This window comes from Aplidium turbinatum, chromosome 1 (assembly GCF_918807975.1).
Source record: "Aplidium turbinatum chromosome 1, kaAplTurb1.1, whole genome shotgun sequence".
Lineage (NCBI taxonomy): Eukaryota > Metazoa > Chordata > Ascidiacea > Aplousobranchia > Polyclinidae > Aplidium > Aplidium turbinatum.
The window spans coordinates 28,309,063-28,332,161 of NC_137472.1; the positions used below are offsets into that span (position 1 = coordinate 28,309,063).

The window sequence follows — 23,099 nt, forward strand, 5'->3', positions numbered from 1 at the left end:
GCCCCCCAAACCCCCGCCGCTGGGTGTCGTCTTCGGCGAAAACGCCGTCAAAACCCCCCATTTCAAAATTCCTGGCTACGCTACTGTCAATGCCCCCCCCCCCCCCCCCCCTTGAGAAAATCCTGCGTACGCCACTGGCCAAGTGTATGTTCAGTAAAAAATAACTAGGATTGCATTCTTGGACCCCATGGTTTCGTAACAACCACTCGTAGCATATCTCTGCAGCCTCAGATCTCCTAGATCTGCTGCTTCGGCAAGTCGGTTAAGTTGAAAAAGCGCAGTAGACGTAAGCGCAGCGTTTGCGACATAATCTATCGGCAAATTAAGTAAAAAAAAAAAACAAGGAAATATTTCAGAAAACAAGCGAACAGACTTTGCATTTCTACCTACAAGTTTGGTAATGAACAAGTGCCTTTATATTTTGTGCTTTCCATTAATTTGGAACGAAATGCAATGCTTGTAATCAGACAGCGGAGGTAGATCAATCAACAAATTGGTTCATTATATCTTCAGCATTTATGCCTTGTTAAAATTGAGGACGCTACACGTTGAGAACCACTGCTCTTAGTCTGAGACAGTCAAAAAGTCTCTTGTCAACTTTCTTTTCCGCCAAACGTTCTTGACATTTTCGAAAGTAGTCTACACAGCTGAAAAGTTTTCATTGCTGACTTGTGTGTTAACAATTTGTTAATGTTAAAGCAAGATCAATACTAAAAATTTTTTTTCTATTGGTGTTTTGTTAAATCAGCATAAAAAGTATTCAACAAGAAGAACGTGAAAAGCATTAAAATTCATTAAATTATTCATCAACAGCAATACGTATGGTATATTTTACAATAGCTTACGCCCTACATCAACATTCGTAAAAGTTAACCAATTATTTTCAATGCTTCCCTTAGTCTCAAACAACACAAGGCAAAAGAAACATTTATTGTACAACTGAATTGAAGTTTCGTTTATCAGCGTTGATATAGTATTTTAAGCATATTTGAAACAAAAATTGCAGATTTGGATCTTCAGTCGCTTTTGTCTTCTTTGACAAGCATGACAAACGTTAAATAGACATGTAAATTTTAGATTTGAAGAAATTAATTTTTGTTGCCAAAATTTCACTTCTTCAAATACCTAAATTAATGATGTCACTAAATTTTCTTTTGGCTTGACATGAGCAAGTTGTAGGTAGAAGAGTGCGTACGATTAATACATTTATAGACATAATGTCAAATCGTTGCATTGATTCGGCCATAGCTTATTGCACAAAAAAACAGATGTTACACTCACATTGATTAGATGTACTGTATTAAATAAAACATTCTTTGAAAGCATTTCTGGAAATTTGTTTAGGCAAATGAAACACTTTTACTTTTTATTCTCAAACGCTCTTAACATTTTTTGACCCACAAATTAAAATTGGAAAGATTGTTTTGTGAACTGGATTGTTTTTATTCTTTCCGAAATCTTACTCAGATGACTCTTTGGACTATGGCCTACCCCAGCTAGCAAAATTTACCATTTATACATCGTTTCGTCGCCTGACGTTGCAACAATGCAGCAAAGATTTCAATAATCATATTGTTTATCTGTGCAATAATATGTCGGTCTACATCAAATTGCAACAAAAAATAAAAATGAATTAATAAGATGAAGATGATTGTTTAGGCCTAATGCAACATACAGTCATCAATATAATACAAGAGATTACAAGGTTGTAATGAAGAGAAGTGACGGCAATAATGTTCTTACTAAGCTTATTCTGCAACATACCTACACGCAACGAAACCTAACCATGCTGCAAATATAGGCTATTGATACTTTTACTTTTAGAGGCAACATGACTAAAGAAACTAGCCATTTCTAATTAACTCTGTAAGAATGAATAGATAGTTAGTTAATGAGAGAAGTAAATATTTGTGGAAACCAACAAGCCAAAATTTTCAACTTCTGCAGTTTAAGTTATTTTTCTAGCCTCACACGAATCCGAAGGACAATATACGCGAGGAACCGCAAGCCAAAGAAGAAAATCCCCAATATGACAAAGTCCAAGCCCATGTTATTTTCGGCTACGTCCATTTCTTGAAGAACTCTGGTGGTATTTTGGAATTGGCAACCTATTCCTGTTAAAAAAGGAAAGTAAGAATTTAAGCGAACAAATTTATAACTTTGCTTTTTACAACTTTTTGGCAGTCGTTCCTCCTTCGTGTGAACAATCATACAGAAATTTGTATCCACATAGCTTACTGTATCTTCAAAGGTTTAAAGATCAATAACCAACAATAAAATTTATTTAGGCTATAACATTGGCACATGGTGGCCAACAAGTCTGGCACAATGTTTTTTGTTTTCAAGTACGATTAACTTCATTGGCCGCAATGCTAAACCAATCCGATTTACCAATGAGTAAAATAATATAAAATATTACCAGCAGGGCAAAAAAGTGGAAATACCAAAGTATTCAACATACATCCTATAAGAGTCAAACATTACACGTAAACTAAATATAGGCTAAGCTACCAATTTCAAGGATTAGAATTAACCATATGAATCAGTTGACAGATTGTTTGACCGCTCATATTTCAGTAAATACGACGCATAAACAGCAGTGTAACATACAGCCAACGATGATCACACAGAAGACGAACTAATCTTTCAAATAAATTGTCTTACATGTTTGCTTAAGTTTCATAAGTAGGCACAGCGTTGTACGCGTCAATGAAATAAATTGACGGCGTCAGCGCAAATTGCCTCAAAACTTTACGTGTAGCCTAAAGTACTGCGTCAGCTCTTAAAGAAATTGAAGGCGTCAGCGTCAGCGCTAATTTCTAGCGCTATTTTAGCCAGGGTCTCACAAAACAGAAGTATTTCGCCCTACCAAGTTTAGGCTAACAATAGCTATAAATAAATAGCAGGTATTATGTTTTGAGACTGTATTGTAATTAACTGCTTTGCTTATTAGTTATTTCCTTGTGGAAACACGCAAGCATTTCAAAATGTTTGTCTGACAATTTGCTGCATTTGGGACGCATAATGTCCTTTCCAAGTGAAAACATGCGTTCCACACCAGCGCTGGATGGTATTGGTGTGTTGTATTTCATAAACAAGTCTTGAAAGAAGAAGTTCTTTTTTTTTTTATTTTGCATCATCAGCACATGCGAAAAAACAAAACAATACAAGATTACAATGTGAGCTAGGTTGTTTTCTGATGACGATGGGAGTGACAGAAGGACCGAACTGGTCATCGAGTCTGCCACACCCGAGTGGTGTCATGGCTTATTTAAAATGGAACGGTGTCGAAGTTGAACGCAAATATTGATTGATTGATATATTGATTAATTTGATTGATAGATATATATTATATACAATATAAAAAAACAATACACATACGAAATTTAGCAGTGCAATATACAAAAAAAACAAAAAAAAACAGAACTACTGGAAATGATGCAAAAATACAAAATGGCATATACAATATACATACAACACAGCATACTGGTAAGACAAAAGCAAATATACAGTAATTAGCGAGATACGGTGAGAATAAGTAGAAGCAGTTTGATGGTACTATAGGCTATCAGTTACTTATACTCAGACATTAAGTGCAGTTTTAATTTTTTAGAAAACATACTAATTGTTTGAAGTTTTCTTAGCTGTTCCGGTAATTTGTTCCAAGTGTTTGTTCCAAGAAATTTAATTGAGCGTTGACCAAGCTTTGTACGCATTCTTGGTTTGAAAAGCATATCTTTCTTAGCACCTCTGGTATTATAGTTATGAGTTTCCTTACTAGGACGAAAGTACTCAAAAAAAATTGCTGGTAGATGTCCTTTATTGCTTTTATAAACAAACTTGCATACTTCTATTAAAAACATGTCTTCGATTTGTAGCAAGTTGCTTTTATTGAAAAGAGATTTGGTGGGAATTCTGTCCTTAATCTTGGTGAAGTTTAAACAGCGAATGATGCGATTGTGTACTAGATTTAAAGGATACAGTTCCGTGAAAACGTTTACTCGGAAAGGTATCACTGTTCCAAGCGTGCGGTGTTGGTTTAGCATATACAGTAGGCTATAAATCTTTTAACGAGGTCCACTGCACCAACATCGCTTTTTTCAGGGGCATAGAGCTCTTGAAATAAAGTATCTTTAACTTCCGCAATGACATTCATTGATTTTTCGCTTTCTTTCTCTGATCCCTCGTTTTCGGTACTGCTCACGATATGAGTGAGTAGAGTGACCACCGTTCGGCGAACTTCTTCCACTTGTATTCCAGGGAGCCATTCCAACAACGCGAAAGTCGGTAATTCGAATGAGTCGCGCAGGCCAGAATACACTGTAAAACTCTCATTGTGAAACGAGATTTTCCATGAAAAAAAAATGACGCATAACTCGTGACGCTTAAAATCGACAAAATAAATGACAGCGTTATCACTTCCGTCAACTAAAAAATAAACTGACGGCGCTAGCTTCAGCGTCAACAAAAAGTTGACGCCGTAAATTGACGGCGTTAACGTACAACACTTAAAGTAGCCTACGGTACCTTTGTTGTTGTTGCATTCCAATCCTGTCCTGTTCAATCCGTAGACCGAGATCAATATTCCTTCAAAGCCGTAGCGAACATATGAGGAGTAGCTTAGCCACTTCAGATACCAAGGAATTGTTTCCAAGCGAACAAAGAATCCGGAGAAGAGGAGAACCGGAATTGCAGTGATTGGTCCGAGAAAAGTTGCTGCCTAGAAATGTAAAGTTTGAAAAAACATTTGCTCCAACAAGAAACGAACTAATTTAGGCCCTTATAAAGTAAAATTAAAATGTGCGTCCATTTAATGGAAAACAAGTAACAACTTCTTTAGACTTGCAGCCAAAATTGGCTTTCTTTCATTTGATGTAACTGCTGTGCAAGATAGTAGTAAGCTAATTGTAGGCTAAGTTCCTAAACTGGATAAGTCTTTGTTTAAGCTTAAACCCATTGTCTGAAGACTTCAGAAAACTGACACATATGAAAGATTAACAGGGTGAAGTTGCAGCGGTGTCAATGCTGTATTAAAAAGCTCGTAAAAAGGTAAAACTTCCTTTATTTTGAATTTCATGATTAAAGAAATTGCTGCAAACAACATTAAAAACTTTGAACCTGCAGCGAAGTGGAAGCTGCTCCAATCAACAAACCCAGCGATTGCGCAACCAAGGACGTCATCACAAACCAAGATAGAAACAGCAGGAATCTCGTGACGTCATATGGTTGTGACGTCATGAAGTAGACAATAGTGCAATAAAATATTGGAAATATCACCTGCAAAATATCGATTTGAGTTGGATTGGTAAATTTCTAATATAATTAACATCATTAAATAAACAATTTAACAATAATTTACTACAACTTTCAACGACCTGACCGGTGTCAACGTTTCATGTTACTGTCATGCGTGTTGCGTAATCGCCAGTCTAACACTTTGTAAACACAAATCAAATTGTGAAAATTTTACACTACGCTTGGACGACTTAACGTTATGCACAGCAGTGTCATTATTTGATGCGTTTACATTTTGAAAATAATACTGGTGTGCCAAGAGACGAAGCCTCTCATGTCAGTAATTATGGCTTTTTTCTTCAAGAACTGTTACCTGGAAAGGAATATCTGCTAACGTTTTTGCAACGTAGTATGCCTTGAGAGAATACCAGTAGTTCATGTGCTCTCTCATGAAAACTGTCATCTCCATGGGAACTGAAAAATTACAAAAAAAAACATTCAAGCCATTTTCGGAGGAGATACTCTAAAGATTTAGAGGGAATTTCAGAGTAGGAGAGAATTTTAAAAGAATGAAGCATGTTTACAAACAAATTACACATTTTTTAGATTTGAAAGATCTTATAAAATTTTTAGTAAAGGTCTAACAACGTTGCAGAACAGAATGGAACTTAATGCTTTCCAATTATTGACGTGGTTGTAATTATATTTTTATAATAATTATGCATCCTTTGCAGTAATTAGCCATAGTCTGAAGTTTTGACCACAAACAAATGATCAGACAATGTAGCTTGAAGTCATAGAAATCTTCTGAGACTTACAGGTGAGTACGGTCGGCATTAGAGATGCAAACATGATAAAGAGGATGGAAAAGAAGAGAAATCCAGCATTGTTAAGGACTTTTTGTGCGTCGTTTCCAATGTCCAGGTAAAGAAGTCCAATCATCACCCCAATAACAACATGGCTCATGAAACGGATGTGAGTCAACAGCTGAAAAGTTATAAATCAAACACTTTTATATTTCAAAGAAAAATGAAGGGGTGTACCAGCAAACATCTATAGTTTCAAATCATCATCTCAACCAACGCTTCAAGTTCAAGACAACTTTCTACTTTCACTTTACTACGCTGAAGAGATCGGAAGATCGAAACACTGGCCTTTGTCCGTAGTTACTTTCGTAATGTCTTTTTAGACATTCTTTTTGAGTCAATAATACTTTTAAAGAAATAAAAAAGAGTCAAAAGGCATGTAAATTTCACTCTGTGTGGAGCTACATGTACTTGAGAGGTTAACTGTTATTTTTTTATTCACTTGTTGATTCATTCATATCAGTTTGTATCCTCTGGGGATCCTTCTCTTGTATCATGGGCCAATCCTATAGATGTTTGCTGGTACACCCCTTCATTTTTCTTTGAATTTTAATACTTATATGTGCCGCTAGAATCTAATTTCTTGTATTTTAGATCCATCTCAGATGATTGTTTTGTCCTAGCTCAGTTGCAAATTCTTGTCTTTTTTTCTAGTTTTTATTTTTAACAGTTTCCTGCCATTTCTTAGCACAAATTCTCTTAAAAAATCACACCTTCTAATAGGCTGTAAAACTACGTTTCGCTGAGGTCCAAAGTTAAAACTTAAATCCAGGCTTATTGTCTCACAACAATCACTCAAGTTTCAAATCATCATCTCAACCAACGCTTCAAGTTCAAGACAACTTTCTACTTTCACTTTACTACGCTGAAGAGATCGGAAGATCGAAACACTGGCCTTTGTCCGTAGTTACTTTTCGTAATGTCTTTTTAGACATTCTTTTTGAGTCAATAATACTTTTAAAGAAATAAAAAAGAGTCAAAAGGCATGTAAATTCCACTCTGTGTGGAGCTACATGTACTTGAGAGGTTAACTGTTATTTTTTTATTCACTTTTATATTTGTTCGGTTTATTGCTGTATAATCTATATGTAACAGATAGTTATTAGGGCAGGTCGATTTTAAAATTTGATATGGAATAAGGTACCGGTAGTTGCCAATAAGTGAAAAACATCCTTCGCAAGTAAAAAAAAATAAGTAAAGTGCAACGATCGCTTGCGGAAATACGATTAAATTCTTAAAAGTTGCTCCCCGCGTTTTCTTTGAAAAGCGCGAATATGTAGCGCCGTTAGCGGAAGTCGTCATAACAGCCGCAAACGCGCGATGACTTTCTCCATACTTTATAGATAATGTAGGCCTACCTAATCACAGTAAGTTAACGGAATTTTATAAGAATAGGAGACCTGAACAGTGAAAAAGTTGTTGTTTAGCTCGAATGGAAATTAAGCACTTAATTCAGTGATAGACTGTAGGCCTAGTGCTTGTTATAAGCCTGACGCGTCTCTATATACTTAGGCTATTCATTAGATTGAGTAGCCTAATCAGCTTATCATTACATCATTGGAGATCTGCTTCTTATGAATATAATAGATCGTTTTGAGCAATGATTTGACAAGCCAGTGAATCAGTTGATCTAAATAAAGTTTGTCTTTAAATCTTATTTAATTTCAGCTAGTATGTGATAAACTTTCTTGTTTACAAACTCTTATTGAAACATGCCAAAAGAAAATCCGCGTTTAACACGACAAAGTGAACAGCATCATGGAGGAGGCTCTTGCGAGCTTGCCAAAACGGAGCCTAGCACTTTAAACAACTACAATCAATATTATTACCACTTTAACAATGCTAAAATTAATAAAAATATTTGGGGTAGGTTATTGTTTTGCGCATCAGCGAGGATTTAATTAGTATCTGCAATAAGCTCTGCAAGAAGCTTTCCCAGTCCGAGGATAAAGATTCAATCAATCAATCTGGCAGGCAGTAAGCTAAATCATCGCCTACGTTTGATTTCTGACAAAGCAATCAACAGAAAAATTAAAGATTTATTGAAATTAGTTAAGAATATAAACTGCATAGGCTACACGCAAAAGGCCGAGCAAAAGCTAATTTGGACATGTATTTGTTCGCTGGAAGTTGTGGCATGCAGGGTTACTCGAGTCAACTGCAAGCTCTTGGATTGCAAGAAAGAGCACATTCTCTGGGTATTCTCTGCAAATGCCAAAATTCTATTGGAAGAAAGAGCGTATCTGATGGATCAAACGCTAAAAATTGGTCCTAAAGGTATCTTTCAAATGTTATTGGTTGATCGATCAGCAGTTTCAAAAGCACAAAATAATGAAAAACGGCTACAAAAACTTCCCGATGACTTCCACGAGGAGGAAGGCGACATACCTGGACCATCAGAATTACCCGAATGGATAAGTAGCTCAAGCACGTCAAGTTCGGCGTCAGACAAGGTAAGCACCACGATTTATTTAGTCAATTGAAAGTGATTGGCTACATATGAATTGGTACCACAATGAAAAAATCAACACGTGCATCATATTGATGTTATTTAATAAGCTCAGTGCACAAAGAGTATAAGTAACCTAAAAGTTTATATACCGAAACTATTCTACCTTTGTTTGCCATAAACCTCTGATGTTTGAAAGTTTATAATTTAAGCCGGTAACATTTGATTTGTATCACAGATTTATTATTACCGTAAGTTACTTTTTTTTAAATGTCATCATGTTTTATTTTAGAACAAGCAAGAGTGCCGGCCAGCGAATACAGCATCGTAAAATTTCCTTTTTTTCCGTTTAGAGCTTGTGAGGAGTGACTGTATCATCGCTTGGCAATGCATTATTACATGACATAAAACATCTTTTGAGACCGGAAATTGATCTCCGTCACATTATTATGAATAGGCCCAAACTGGATCGAGCCAAAGCAAAAACCAAAGTTATCGGCGAAAAATTACAGACAGCAGCAAAATCTGAACTGTTTTTTTCTTGGCGTAGATAGTAAAAATTGTAAGTTAGCAGTCGCTAACTTATTTTTGTATTTTTCTAGCGAGCACAGGGCAGCAACAAAGATTCCATTAGTCAACTGGAATGCAAACGAGTGGCAAGAGTTAGTAAATATCAGCGATCTTGAAAGCCCAAACCCACCATTGACACAGGAAGTTTCAAATTAGGACCTTCAATCATTTGTTGACAACGATCGGAAACTGAACATTTCTGATGTAGGCTACCTCACATTCGCAAAGTGTGGAGAGATGCGTAAAACTGGTTTCGGAAGCTTCGCAAGTTTTCTACGGTTTCGAAAATCGTCACAAAACAATTGTTGCCAAAGCTCTCAGTAGAAATATGCGCCGGCCGTTTCCGTCTTAAGGTCATTATCGTCACTCCTACGACGAATTGCAGTCCAAGCTGTGGTTTAGCTAACCAACTTTCACTTACTGTAGTTCGCGTATACTGAATATTTGTTTCATTTTTATTAATTTTTTACTTCGAAGAGTACGCCTGAACATAAAAGTTTTCATTTTGAGTTCCCGAAAGGTTGAGTCAAAGCAGTTTAAACGAAAAATAAGCAGCCATTTTCGAAGTTGGTTTTGCGCCATCTAGCGGTAATGTATTTTTCTTTCAAAAATCGAAAAAAATTCAAATGAATTTCCGCAAGCCGTTTCTCATCCGGTATGGCTGATATTTCACAGAAGTGAGTTTTTCAGCTAAATCTAACTACCGGTACATTATTCACTTTAATATTCCAAAAAAAGTATAAAATCGACCTGCCCTAATAGTTATGCCGTTATATTGTTTTCAACGTCTTTGAGACAAATTTTTAAGAATTATTTACAAATAATCAAGTGACTTTACTACTAGGCGTTGATGAAATTAAGAATAAAAGTCAGAAAATATTTTCATGAAACACTTTTCCGGGTTTCGATTTTCAATTTAAATATTTACACATTTTTGATGTTTACACCTATACGTTTCATAACTAAACCCTGTTTGCACGTTATTTCACATAAGAAGCTAAAAAATAGCATTATAAATATTACCATACAATCTGATATACCTGATCTCGTATGATGGACAAAAAAGTTCTCTTGAACAAAATAGCAAACTGAGTGAAGCAGTTTGTGTCAAAGGACCGACAGTGTTTGATCTCAAGATCAGAGTTGAGCTGAAATAACAAAAAGGAAATATTTATAATTGAAATTTGAAACCATAGGCCTATATTCCAAAATTTGATACATTAAAACTTTAACGAAGATACAATGACATGTCAATGAATAGTGCTAGTATAATGTTGTGTTTATAACTCACATTTTTTATGCAAACAAGCTCTGGTGATTTATTAATCTGAAGGTTGATATTAACGTTATCATTTTCCAGTTTCATCCATTCTTCATCATCCTTAGAGGACGAATTACTCACCGCCGTGCTGTTAGTTTCTTTCTGGAAGACACAAATCATACCAAACATTACGGTATCCATGCAAATAAATTTTATAATCAAACTATGGAATGCAATAAATCAATGCAATCGACAAAATGTATCACGTTTCAAAGAAAGCTAATTGTCGAATTTTGGTTTGTGTTTCTTTTCTGTGTCGAGAATGATCAACTGAGGCTACAGCTATCTGCAATCTGAAAATCCCTTCTACCGTTTATCAGGCATAGATAGTCTTCTTGTAGAGACTTCGAGATTTATGCTGTGGCACATGTCCTATTGTGGCACGAAACAGCGAAATCTGTTTTCAGGGTTTTGCTTTACTTCGGTACGTAGCCTACCACAAACCTAAGTTGTTTCTGAAAGAACACAGGTCGACTTGCCTTCTTTGAGCAACCCAATATCGGGAGCTCCCACTCTCGGCTGCTTCGTGCCACACTGGGAGTTGCTCGCAGATGCCAGAGTGGATAATCACCCATCGTTACGAGCATGGCAATGTAAACCTTCCCCTCGTCAATGACTGTGGAGGTATCACTATGGCCCGGGAAGTGGAGGCGGTCCTCCAGTCGCTAGATGTCGGTTCCGCCTCTGGTTTTACGGCTTGTCCTACGGTTTCTGGAAGACCCTGGACTCAAAAGACGGACTCTTGACCAGCTTTTTTGAGACCTGCTTGATCAAACTCCGCGTATTGGGACCAGCAGAATCGCACTCATATGCAAAGACCCTGATGGTGATCTGCATGACATCAGCAACTGGCATCCCATCTGCCAAAGTATTTATAAAATTTATGCCGCCGTGTTGGTCCGGTGCCTGCAGCGGTGGAGGGGAATGTTGTCAGCCGAGAACAAAAGGGATTCATGACTACAGAAGGCGTCTATGAACATATGTTCATGCCCGACACCATTCTCTCGCATGCACAGTTGCAAAAAACCTGTGTCGATTGCGTTTCTGGACATCCGAAACGCTTTTGGCAGTGTCCTGCATGAATGCATAGCCGAAATCCTGAGTCATTTCGACGCTCCTACAGATCTTATTGAGTGCATCTCTGACATACTGTATACGTCGGCAACACCTGCACCGTCCGCTGCGGTAACGATGAAACCGATTGTATCCTCGTGGGGCGGGGAGTCCGTTAGGACTGCTTGGTTGGTGTTGGTTGGATATTTGCAGTGTTGGTGGCGTCTTCTCAAGTGGAAGTTCAGCGCTTTCTTCTACTGTAAGCCTGCATTGGGGGGTTTGGTGTATTGAATCTGTGTCGTGAAAGCGATACGCTTTCGATACCCCAGGCCTTCAAGATGCTGACGTCTCCTGACGACCGTGTCTTTGCCGTCGCTTTCGGGCAGCTTAAGTGTCATGCCAGTCTGAGCCTGGGCATTCCAGATCTTACGCCTAGCCACCTGGTAAGCTACTTGAATAAGGACTCTCCTCCTGAAGGTTCCCGGTCTTGAAAGCGAAAGGCGAAAGCTTGTGGGGCCGCGTCCCTGCGGCTACCCGTCGTCTAAATGTACGTTTGTCCGCCCGCCCGGATGGCGGTCTCGAGTTGACCACGGGGAGCTCCAAAATCACCTCTCCCCTAAGAAAAAAAGTGGTGCCGATCCTCTACCAACACAATGACTTGTGGTGGAAGAGACAGTGAGAATCAAAACCTGACCAAGGCAAGACGATTAGTGCCCATTGCATGTCCGGAGTTTCAAATTCTTGGACTCGGCGCACGGAGCTCCTGGATCACGCAAACCGTGCATTTGCCTACAAAGCCCGCCTAAACCGACTGCCCTTGAAATCCAAACCAAGCCATGGCCGCCCTTACAAGCCTGCCACATGTCGTGCGTGTGGGAAAACGGAAAAGATTGTCCCCATATATTGAACCACTGCTCTATTACTGCGTCCCACTGAACCACTGCTCATTCCCCAATTAACTCGATGCAACTTCCAAAGTTCATCTCACTATTCTATATATTTTTTGGTAATGTAGCCTTGTCATGTCTGCGCTTCGATCGATAGTCTCCCCGACCCAGCTGGGCGAATCTGCCCCAACGTCTGGTCAGTGCACATCTGTGCTCGTTGGTTCAACGCCTACGATTATCCAGTAGGTAAAGTATACAATATATTCCCACCCACTTTTTTTTACATGAGCCTTCGGTCCAGATTTAATTTAATTTTTGTCATGGGCGACATGGGCGCTTCCCCGATATACAACTACTGTCGGTACCAGTCACCCCACACGACGGGCCGGTGGTTTGTCCTACGTTATTGCGTTTGCGAAAAGCTAAGCCTGTCTCCTTAGCCCGCTTCGCCATTCTAAATTTTGCAGACCAATCATATAAAATTTTCGATCCACATTTTCCTTCCACAGGTACCTAGACTCTCCAGCTTGGCCCCCACGACCTAGGCTGGTGGACTTTCTTTCCGGTTGCATTGCCACCCAAAAATCATGCCGCTCCCCGCCTCCGCGGAGTGGTGAAAGCCGGTTCTTTAAAGTCTCTGGCCTGTCTATGGTAATTGTGTTCTTCTCGCCGTGTCAATTATTTTGTAGCCTACTCGTGCGTTTCTGATCAAAATAAAACAGTTTATCACCGTTCTGTGCACTCACAGTGTTTTTTGTCATAGACTATCATTGACCGGGTGCCTCAGAAAGGAAAACTTTCTTCAATGGGAAACATGGAAATTTAACCATCAACTCACCATGGATCGCTACTGATGACAAAAGTTATTAAAATAAATCTGCAATACCAAAGATAAAATTCAAAGTGAAATGGTATTGTCCTATCCTGCATGGACATTACGATTAGCTAGTGAAGCATATCTCGATGCCATGTTATGCAGCTTCAAAGTCGCTGTCATATATGGTTGACAAAAAAAAATTAAAAACCGTTTTCGAAGGAAATTTTTCTGTACAAATTGAAGTTTTCAAATTTTTGAAAAACAAGCAGATGATTTGTGGCATGTTGAACCAGGCCATGGTTGAACTGAGTTTATTTTACCTGATACGTTTCCATGTAATGTTCGCACTTTCCAGAATCTACAGCTTTAACCAAAGTAGGGACAACTTCACCATATTCTCCGGAGGCTACCTCGATTACTGCAAAGCAAAAATATCTTTTGTAAAAGCTCAAAAACTTTTCGTGAAACCTTTGCTGGCTTTTTTATATAATTTATGTACTTACACTTAATCATTCATGTTTTTTCAGAAGCGACGCTGGTACGTTTATGACAAGTAAACTCTTAAGGAGTAAGTAAGATACTTGAATCCTCAACTAAGTAGCAGCCAATGGCATAAAAAAAAACACGTCTTGGAGCAAGTGGTTCTAAAAAAATTGTGTTTGAAGGAAACGTTGTACTGGAAATGATGAAAATCAAAACTTACTGTAATCGGCTGGATTGTGGTATTGAGGACAATGGAGGCCACAGTCTCGTAGAAATGGTAGAAGACCGGTAACTGTGCCTTGGTACACACATTGACCAGTACCGAGAATATACAACTGAGGACAATAGTATTTATCACATCAAATATTGCAGTTTACTCTTTCCAGGGTTAGAAGGTGATATGCATGGTTTTGTTATTGGATGAAACAAAAGCAGCAAGTTTTTATCAACAAGTAAATTGAGCGCGCAACAAAGTGAAATAATAATGTGACGTTAAAAATATGGAGAAAATTATGTGACTTTAAAACACAAAAGTCAATGTCAGATCTATTCTTTTAGTCTATGCAAGCTGTTGCAATAGTGAATTTCTTAATAGCACTGATGGCTCGTTGTCTTGATTTACACACACTATTTTTTCCGTTTTTGTAACATTTCTTCCAAACGTATGTGCAGGGCATCCGGAACGTACTTACTCGGTTGAACATTTCGAAAAGTTTGGCAGAAGGTTGATGTATTGAGCAGATCACCGTTCTTCCACCTGTTGCTAGTGACTTCAGCAAAGACAATACTTGAAAACTGGAAACACTGTCCAAGCCGCTGATAGAAATTTGAAGAATGAAAATAAATTGTATTTAGGCGGCTCTTGATGGTACCGGTAGCCTGCTTAATAAGTCAAAGATCAATAATAAGATGTTTTCTCGGACTAAAAAAGAATTGTTCTGATGTCAGTTATGTCGCTTCAAGTTCAACAGTTAAAAGTTCCACTTGAGATTTAAAATCCTGGCTGTAAAACAATATTGTTTACTTAGTTGTATGAGAGAGTGTTAGCCCCGCCTCGTTAGCCCCACCCCTTTGTCAGCCCCATTAACTTAGTAGCCTAGTTACGCGCCCGACTCAAGATCACGCGGCGCTAGTATCGAGAGAATGTCATCAATAGGCGATAACCTCTTTATGTGATTAGTATCAAAACATTTTAATACTTAAAAAAGAAACTCCATTTAAAACATCTCGACCATATATACCTTGTAGGTTCATCAAAGAACATAACTGGCGGATTATTTACAAGCTCCAAAGCAATGGCAAGTCTCTTCCTCTGACCTCCTGATAAATTTGATGTCCTTGTCTTTTTGCAGGGCATCAGACCTAATGTTCTTAATATTTCGTTCACGATGTCATGCTTTGTCAAGGATGAAGTGTGTCTATCTAACTTTAAATTAGCTGACACCTGAAAATATTAAAATGAAAGATGTCACCCGAAACCAATGCGAACATTGAATAGGTTCTCACATGATTCGATGTTGTAAAGTATGTGTGCTCAACCAGTCTACCGGTCCATTGGTAATCACAAAAGGGTCGAAAGTCAGCCGCAAGGAATGTGAAAAAAAACAAAAACTTTTTTGTTTTGCAGTGATTTTAAAGTTATTCTTCCCAAGTAATAAGTTTTGTATTAGCCTCAGAGATAATTATCATACGTAGTTTATCTAAGTAGGCTAAAACATGCAGGTCATCATTATCAGCATAAATTTATATCTGAATATTTTAGTATAGGAAAGCTTACCATCATCGATTCCATAACAGTCAAGTGAGGAAGAAGCCTGTCATCTTGCATGATGTAGCATGATAGCTTACGGAAAGATCTTGAATCTCTAGGATTACCGTTTACTAGAATTTCTCCTTTCATTCCCCATTCTCTGCAATGAATGTATATTATTTAGCATGTTATTGTGGACACATGTTGTAAATTGTGTTTCGAATGCCTCCAGTGATGTATTGACCATGATCCAAGAAAACATGCTTAGTGTAAGAAAAAAAAATGCTTTTAATGGTTCCCAATATGTTGATATCATCAATAGGTTTAGAATTGCTAAATTGTTTTTGCTGATCATTTTTGTGGTACACTCAGGGCCGTTAAAATGTCCGGTGTCAAAAACACTCCTGTGCCCCTGTACACACCTAAAAACAAGTACCACTCTAAAACAACAAACAGCTGAAAAATTGTACCTCTTAAACAGAAAGTATCATGAGTATCAAGAGAAGGGGCTAAGAGTCTATCATGTTTGCCGCCCCTCCCCCCCAGGAAACCAATGTTAGCTCGGACTATATTAAGAGTCTACGATAGAGTGACCAACATTACGTTTCATCATCGAAATTGCGCAGACTGCTTTTTGTGGTTGCCGAAGGATAGTGTAACATTAAACCCCGGGTGGAGATGAGCTCTTTTGTCTTGGGCAGGTATTGATTCAGCTTTGCGCAAGTAAAGTTTTGTTTGATTGATAGAAGAAATCTGTATCTTCGGACTGAGAAGATTTTTTTATGAGCTTAATCTTGGTAGTTTCACAGCTTATTGAGCTGTTGAGACTTTGAACCACTGATGCAGACCCGGTCATGGAGATTAACAGAAAGAAGTTTCGATTATTGGAGAGTTGTTTTCTGTAAATTATTTCATTTACTAGGTGTCGCGGAATGGTGATTAGAAAGCAGTCAGTGAAATGCCTTGGTCAAGCTCACATTCCGAGAGCTTTTGTAGTTTCCTCAAACACAAAGCTGGGCGCTTAACCAACAGCCGCTGTGGGCGGACTCAAGAATAACTCATTCTATTACCACGGTAGTTTGAGGACAAAATATTTCAATTTTTAGAAATTAATGAAATTGCTGCAGATGTAAACAAATGTAAGCAAGAAATTTATTTTACCAATATTAATGTTTTTGTGCCGCTGACCGAAAAATTTCTATGAAAGTTTAACTTTAAAAACTTCGTTATGTCAGCCAAACAAAAAGCGACCAGGATCTGTTACAAACCTGTAACCTGCCAGCACATGCATGAGTGAGCTCTTTCCTGCTCCGGATGGTCCTAAAATCCCGGTCAGGTGGCAGCTTGAAAATTTCCCATTTAGACATTTTAGAATGCATTTGAAACCTGAAACAACACATTATAATTTTACTAAAATTTAGAAAATATTTTGTTTATTGTTGCTGAGCCTTGATCTGTTTAACTGCGCACAATATTGTAAGAATGTCAGTTGCCGTGACAAATACTTTAACATGAGATCTTTTTCTGACACCAAACCTCGTTAAGTCCTCAAAAAAATTTCCTGACTATGAATTTAAATATCACCAATTTATGGTTTCGCCCATGGAATAGTTACAGTAGCCTATGTGTTTCTGGTTCTGTTGTTTTCAAATATTCATTAGAAACCTTTTTGAAAAACTTACAGTTTCATAACAATAGCACTTGCCGCTACTGTTTCACTAAAATTGTCTCATAAAAAAACGAACTAAATTGACATTGTTTGGAGGAGCTGTTAAGGGTCTATGTTGAAATACGGTTGCTTTTAGCTTTGTATGCTCTTAAACAACCTACGGTACATTTTGCAATACATTCTGTTGCATTAATGTTGTTTTATGTTCAACCCATTTTATGTAACGAAGGGACTAACAGTAACACCAATTATGTTCACATGAGGAAATTGCTCAGCCTGTTACAGTTTTCATTTTCAAAATTGCGTCTTTGTACGCCCCATTTCTCTTTGGATCGTTGGATAACGCACAAATGACAAACGCCTCAATAAACCATAGACCAGGCCTTGCATAATATATGAAGTTATCAATTATTCACATGGCAAGATCGTGAGAAATTAAGTGCCCCTTTCCCAGCTCACGACAGCTGAAGTTGCGTTGCTAGACGTTGAAATGACGTAAAAACAACTATTTTGCTAGCTACAGTTGGTTGGAGCTTTGTATAGGACGCTGACAAAGTAACTAACAGTGGTAGGCAAATGGGAGTCGGGTGGCAACGAGATTGATCAAATTGGCGTACCTGGCCATGACGTATCATTCAGTCAAAACTTTTGCATGCATCTACAATATTGTTTCAGTTTGCATAGACGCCTACTTTACATTATCTTTTTGTTGATTCGCCGTTGCAAAACTTTAAATGCCAAAATTGCGCACTGTGATGACAGAGTTGACATTTTGAAATTGCTCCAAAAGATCCAACCAACAATCAAAAGCAATCTCATTGGTTAACAATTTTCTTATTCTATTGCAAGAGTATGCAAACATAATTTGCATTTTCGATCAAAACTTTATTCCCAGCAAAACGTGGCTTCCACCAGGTTAAATAACATATTCTTAACATTTGGATAAGTTTTCTATTTTCGATTTATTTGTCATCAAATGATTTAAATTACACAACGTTAGGTTCGTGACAAATTCACTTAAAATCTGTCAAACAATTGCCGCCAACCAAAAACGAATGCAAACAGGATGTTGGGAATGTAACACAAATGTTAAAATGACAGATCGTCAAATTTTACACTGAAAACCGACCTAACTGACTGATTCATAGTTAAAAGTTCAAGTTTTAATTTGTGTTCAATTCCTGGAAAAACAAACAACAATGCTTAAGTTATTAACTTTTTTACGCTACATTGCATTGCAGTCGAAAATCGTTAGTAAATCCAAAGAATTGACGTTCTTTGCCGAGCGAACTCAATGAATGACTCTTTTATGACTTCCTTTTAAATTTGTATATATAAATAACTTAATTAAACACCTTTCCTGTGTCTACAAAACACAGTCAAGCTGTTCCGTAGGTTACTATCGGTCATGACACAAAGTAACCAGAAAATGGAGAAAAAATCGATTTCACCATCGCCAGAATGCCTCAACCCGGACATGGAACGTTGTTGCTTGATACAAGCTCACCCAGTTGACAGTTGTTACAGCAGCTTTTTATAAATTTCACGCCCTTTCGAGCACTAATGTCTTTACTTAGAATTTACAATAAACAACAACTTATCCTGAATCCTGATAATGTTTCCAAAGTTTGCAAAGTAACATTCGAAAAAAAACAGGAAATAAAAGAAGAGCATGGAAGTTGTTATATAATTTGTCCACAGTAGGTCTTGTTGACTGATTTCACCGGTTGAAAAGCTAAACTACCCATTTTCAATTTTTTTTCTCTTTTTGTCTTGCAAGTTTTCAATAAAGATAAACTTTCTTTGTCAACTTTTTTGAATGGGAATTTGTGCAATAAACAATCAACATTTTGAACGCTTCTTTTTATAAGGAATTCCGTTTCGATTTCAAGCAAAAGTTGTTTGTCTATGTCAAAATCCAAGAAATTTCATCGCGCAATAAGCTCGAAACGAAACAAATTTTGTCTGCCAAAAATTCATATGTTCGTATAAAAAAATTGTGATCATTTTGTTTCGTTTTTAAAAAAAGTATTTTTGAATTTTGTAGGCTATTCGTCATAAACTTCTTGAATATTATAAATAAAGCTATTTACAAAGAATTTCATGCAAAAAGAAACAAAACAAAGCAAAGACGATGAATTCGGTGTCGAAAGGAAAGGTGGGAAGACAAGAGAAACAATTTTGCGTCGCATTTGCAAAATATTTTTGTTTTGAAAATCCAAACAGCTGTTGGACACCATATAAGACAAACGCGCAATTTATAGAACGGAACAATCATGCCAAATTTTTTTGGTTCAATGACGAAACACACGCTGTTTGCTATGTTTTTCAGCCTCTATAATACTTAGAGAGCAACACATATTATGTTTGTTTGATTAAGCTCTCCACAACAACTGGTGTTTTGCAATATTGTATAGGCTATTATAATTACGTTATATCGAACTTTAAAATGTAGCCTATGCCATGGCCACCTAAAGATACGGCCTGATTTGTCACATTTTGCAGAAATTTCCAGGTTTTTCTAATTTGGGCGAACGTTTAAATAAATTTTTCTAAAAATTAGATTTTTACGCTTTCTTTATTCTTTTCCCCAGATGACACAATAGGTTTTAACATCCTCACATGTTGAAAAACAAAGAGAATTTGATTTTGTAGATTTTCGTCAGACTGTTAATTTTCAATAACAGTCTGATTTTGCGTTTTTCAACTTACGTTTTCTCATTTGCTACTGCTTTCCCAAGGCAACAAAAAAGTTTTTTGTCATTAGGAAACCGCAAAAAGTAAAAACATCTCAAAAAATGTCAGTTAAGCACTAGCAGTAGCTGTAATCAAAATCTGCAAAATGTGACAAATCAGGCCGCATCTCCAGGTGGCCATGCCTATGCATATTAGACTAAGCAAAAAAAATCAAACAACAAAATCATCTGCCCATGTTGCATCCCACCGCCGCCGTTGCTGGAGGTTACTTTAGGTCATTGACCGAGAGTAACGGTTTGTTCGTGCGTGAGAGCACAGTTACCTCAAAATAAACCAAGCTTTCAGTACAAAGTTCAAATATCCGAAAATCCTGAAAAGATTATTCAGCCTCACCGCAGTTTGCAAAGTTGAAATTGTGCATGCAAAAAATTGTCGTCTGCACAGCAGCTCACAAAGCTTTAGATTTCTAGTTGCTCATTGCAGACATAAAAATAAGCAGGCTATCTTTAAAAAAACAGCTGCGTTTCGTCACTCTGGTCACTAGACAAGAGATTCCATCTGCCTGCACTGTTACTTCACAATCTCCAAGTGCTTCGCAACCTTCCGCATGAGCTTAAACAGTCGATATTTCTATTTTGAAATCAAAATTAGGAAATCTGTTTACAAGTTAAATTTTCAAGACTTCAAAATTCAAAGATTCTTTTCTGAAAGCGTTTTTCACACTCAGAACAGCATTCAACCATTCAACCGTTATGACGGGTAAAAATATATGGGATAAAAATTACTTGATTTTAAATAGATACTTCAAATTGCAACTGTGGTAGCTGGTAGCTGCGAATGTACAATCAAAAGTCGGCTTATGGACCAACCTCTGTTTTTGAATATAGAACCTTCACGGACCGAATAGCTGAGGTTGTTGAATTTGATCTCCACCGGTTTTCTTTGAGGCAAATGACCAAACTTGGGATTATCGCTCAGTTTGTTTTGAACCTAAAAGAAAACATAAATAATTAATCATTGCAGGGCCGTTGATGCAGGTTGTTGAGATCGGACGAAGTATTGTTGCATGGAGTATTTCAACGATAAGAAGTATATAATAATTTGTATGAGTGGGCAAACATTTTTTTCTGCTGCTATTTAACGAGATTTCTAAAGCTGACTTTTTGATGATAGCTTTCAATAAAAGTGACATCTCGTCAATCGTCAAGCAGTATGATGAACAAGTTAATATAAAACATTATTTCACAACAACTTTACAATAGTAGAACAATCGACACTACTTTGTCGGTTGAACGTGTGTGGCTAGACTACATCTGCAAGTAGCATTTTCAATGTTGCTACTGATGGTTAGCAGTAGTAGTGCAGCCTATTTGGCCTATTGGTCATCTAATTATGCGACAGCTAAACAGCTTAATTATATTTAGTCCAATATCAACAATATTTTTATCTCGGAGCCCTGAGCTGATGTTCGTTAAACTTTCTTGCCTTTTATTGTATATTTTTGACATTTTCTGGATATAGGTGGTGCGCGAACATTGTATAAAACTGCTAAATGGTACGCAAATAGAAAATCTTTGGGAGTTACTGAAATATAGGCTACGTTAGCTGGGCCTAATGCTGGAAACAAAGCTGATTTAATCGAATCAAAAAGTTATTTCCAGATGAATCGAAGTAAAACGTAAACAAAGGAGTTTCATATAATAAAGACAAAAAAATTTTGTGTGGAATAACAGATGACTTCGCAAAAGTTTGACCTCGATCACTCAGAAGTCTTTAGTTACAAAATTTTCAAACAGCTTGGCTCAAAGTAATGCCTATTAAACCATAACGCACTTTTCGTGTTCCAAGACAATGTTTAAGTTTTGTTGTTGTTTCAGGCGTATGATAGGCTACAGCAAAATTGCTTAAATTCTAAAACAAGTAAAAAGCAAATTTTGTTTTATCCTAAAAATATTGGAAACAGTTTTGTTTCAAGGAAAAATTTTCCAGTAGCTCTAAATGGAACAAGTAAGTTGCCAACTGGTCCAGCGCTGTAGCTTGAATGACCCAAGCATTGGGAGATCCGGGAAAATTATTATCGAAAGACAACACGGAGTTTAGTTTGACCTATTGGCCAAAGGGTTGCATAACACAATTATTTTTACGTGTTTTGAAAGTTTTCTAATGTTTATGCAACAGGTAAACATTAGTTATACCTATCAATTTATAAACGAAAGCTATACTTTTTTTCGTACAGGCTATAAGTTGAGGTTATGCATCACCGGTTACGTGGCGAAGTAAAAGTATAACATTTTCACGGAAGTAAAGCTATATTAAAACAATACAACAATAATCTGGCATACCAGTTTGCTACTTCTCCAATGCTTTCCCAAAACAAGTCACAGGCAGTAAAAATACCTTTTTAATTAGCGTTGTTGGAGCTCTTTGACTGAGCAGAGGAATGTTAACTTGCTCGTGATTCGAACCCCTGTGCTTGTGGAAAGCAACTGCCTTTGCATCAGGAATTTCGTTTGTTGTCATGGCAACGACAACTGATAGCGTATCGGTCTGGCTTTGTTGTTCATTCGAATCATTCATTTTAAGTACTTTGCTCATTCAAAAGTTGTTCTTGAATTAAGCATACCAAAGGAATTGCTTAAAACTGTGTGCAAAAATGGAATCCTTAAATACCTGCGCAATGCAAAAAGTGTAGGTAAATAGTGTCTGTTATTTAGAAAAGCTTTTAGAAAATCCTAAGATGTTACTTTTACAACAGAGTGCTCAACATGGTGCTACCACCTAACCTAAAGTTGTCTGCAACAGGGCATTTTAAAGGTTGTTACAACGTTCAGTAACGTTGACAGGGGGGTCAAGGGGGTACTTTTGGATCGATAATATTGGAGGCCGGAAACATGAAGAAACCCCAGCGTATTCTTTGGATGCAGTGCGTTTTTCTTATAAATATATAGCTTTGGGGCTCAAGGATTTCATTGGTACCGGCCCAAAATATCTTCTTAACAGCCCTGACAATGTTAGCAGCTGTCGGCAGTGACGTAGTGATATTAGCCCATGACAAGCCAAATACTAGAGATGCACATCTCTACAAGACACCAACATACGGTTTAGTAATGATATAGAGTGGTGTGTAATTGCTTCACATATGCTTGGGAATAATAGAATTTAAAAACCTCCACTTTTAATTTTATAGCAAATTATATTCAGGGTTGGAAGTCGTTAGTCAAAAAGCAATGACTATTTCACTATTCGATAGTGCCCAAAAAAGCAATGACTTTCCGCTATCGATACTTAAAAAAAGCAACGAA

The 23,099-nt window shown here is 37.3% G+C and overlaps 1 protein-coding gene across 1 annotated transcript; it reads right to left on the minus strand.

The window, feature by feature from the left end:
• Positions 1-542: 542 nt before the first annotated feature.
• Positions 543-22,374, minus strand: LOC145768708 (ATP-binding cassette subfamily G member 4-like). Its single transcript, XM_082580287.1, has 15 exons — positions 22,195-22,374; positions 20,667-20,787; positions 16,700-16,817; positions 15,459-15,591; positions 14,923-15,125; positions 14,374-14,497; positions 13,902-14,016; positions 13,519-13,616; positions 10,412-10,543; positions 10,161-10,268; positions 6,054-6,222; positions 5,609-5,709; positions 5,119-5,277; positions 4,528-4,720; positions 543-2,114 (listed from the first exon to the last, which is right to left on the minus strand). The coding sequence occupies exons 1-15, from the start codon at positions 22,372-22,374 to the stop codon at positions 1,954-1,956; spliced, it is 2,115 nt and encodes a 704-aa protein (XP_082436413.1). The 3' UTR covers positions 543-1,953.
• Positions 22,375-23,099: the final 725 nt, after the last annotated feature.